This window comes from Diaphorina citri, unplaced genomic scaffold, assembly GCF_000475195.1.
Source record: "Diaphorina citri unplaced genomic scaffold, Diaci psyllid genome assembly version 1.1 scaffold87, whole genome shotgun sequence".
In the NCBI taxonomy this organism is placed as follows: domain Eukaryota; kingdom Metazoa; phylum Arthropoda; class Insecta; order Hemiptera; family Psyllidae; genus Diaphorina; species Diaphorina citri.
Window position 1 is genome coordinate 1 of NW_007377524.1, and position 993 is coordinate 993.

A 993-nucleotide genomic window follows, 5' to 3' on the forward strand; every position below is an offset into this window, starting at 1 on the left:
AAAAAAAAAAAAAAAAAAAAGCAAAATTAAACTAAAATTTAAGGAGTAGAAACAAAAATTGAAAGTGTTGAAAATAGAAGAAATATCTGTTTACTTAATGTGCCAATGGAATAGCTCCTTCAGGAAAACCCTGCCAGAATTTTTGTTGTTGTTGCCGTTGTTCATATTGCTGTTTTCACCTCATATACGGCCCGGGAGTTGATGCCCAGAACCATCAACATTTGAGATGCGTTCTTAATGGCAATCCTATCCACCACTTCACCTTTGCGTTCCTTTACAACCTGGCCTAGCAGTGTATCACGCAGGTGATCTCGGATACAACCATATCTTACAACCTGAGGGAAATGAAAAATACAGAATAACATATCTTACAACCTAAGGCCTAAGGGAAGTGGAAAATATACAATAACATAAACTAAAATGGAAAAAACAATGAAATTGAAATACCAAGCCGGTTTGTGCGGTTTGCACAAAACTGTGAGGAACCCAGAAAAAGTGTTTTGGCTTATGCAAACTTCAAGCCTGCGTTTACACGCTACGATTCACTTGTGCAAACTGGATTGCACAAGACAGTTTTTTTTCGAATGGCTTTGCAGGTAGTAAAAACCTTCTTTTAAAGGAAACAAAAATATGGACTAAAAATAAAACTTACTTGATCTCTAAATATAATCAGTCCTAGATTGTACACACTCACTTGATCTCTAAATATAATCAGTCCTAGATTGTACACACTTACTTGATCTCTAAATATAATCAGTCCTAGATTGTACACACTCACTTGATCTCTAAATATAATCGGTCCTAGATTGTACACACTTACTTGATTTCTAAATATAATCAGTCCTAGATTGTACACACTTACTTGATTTCTAAATATAATCAGTCCTAGATTGTACACACTTACTTGATCTCCAAATATAATCAGTCCTAGATTGTACACACTTACTCGATCTCTAAATATAATCAGTCCTAGATTGTACACATTTAATTGAT

General features: G+C 34.4%; 1 protein-coding gene across 1 annotated transcript; it reads right to left on the minus strand.

Moving 5' to 3' along the window:
* Positions 1-179: 179 nt before the first annotated feature.
* LOC113473763 (cullin-3-B-like) lies at positions 180-984 on the minus strand (the record flags this gene model as incomplete). The annotated part of the gene is made up of 3 exons (XM_026833222.1): positions 981-984; positions 695-909; positions 180-335 (listed from the first exon to the last, which is right to left on the minus strand). Coding segments are annotated over exons 1-3 (375 nt in total), but the record flags the coding sequence as incomplete, so codon positions are not given.
* Positions 985-993: the final 9 nt, after the last annotated feature.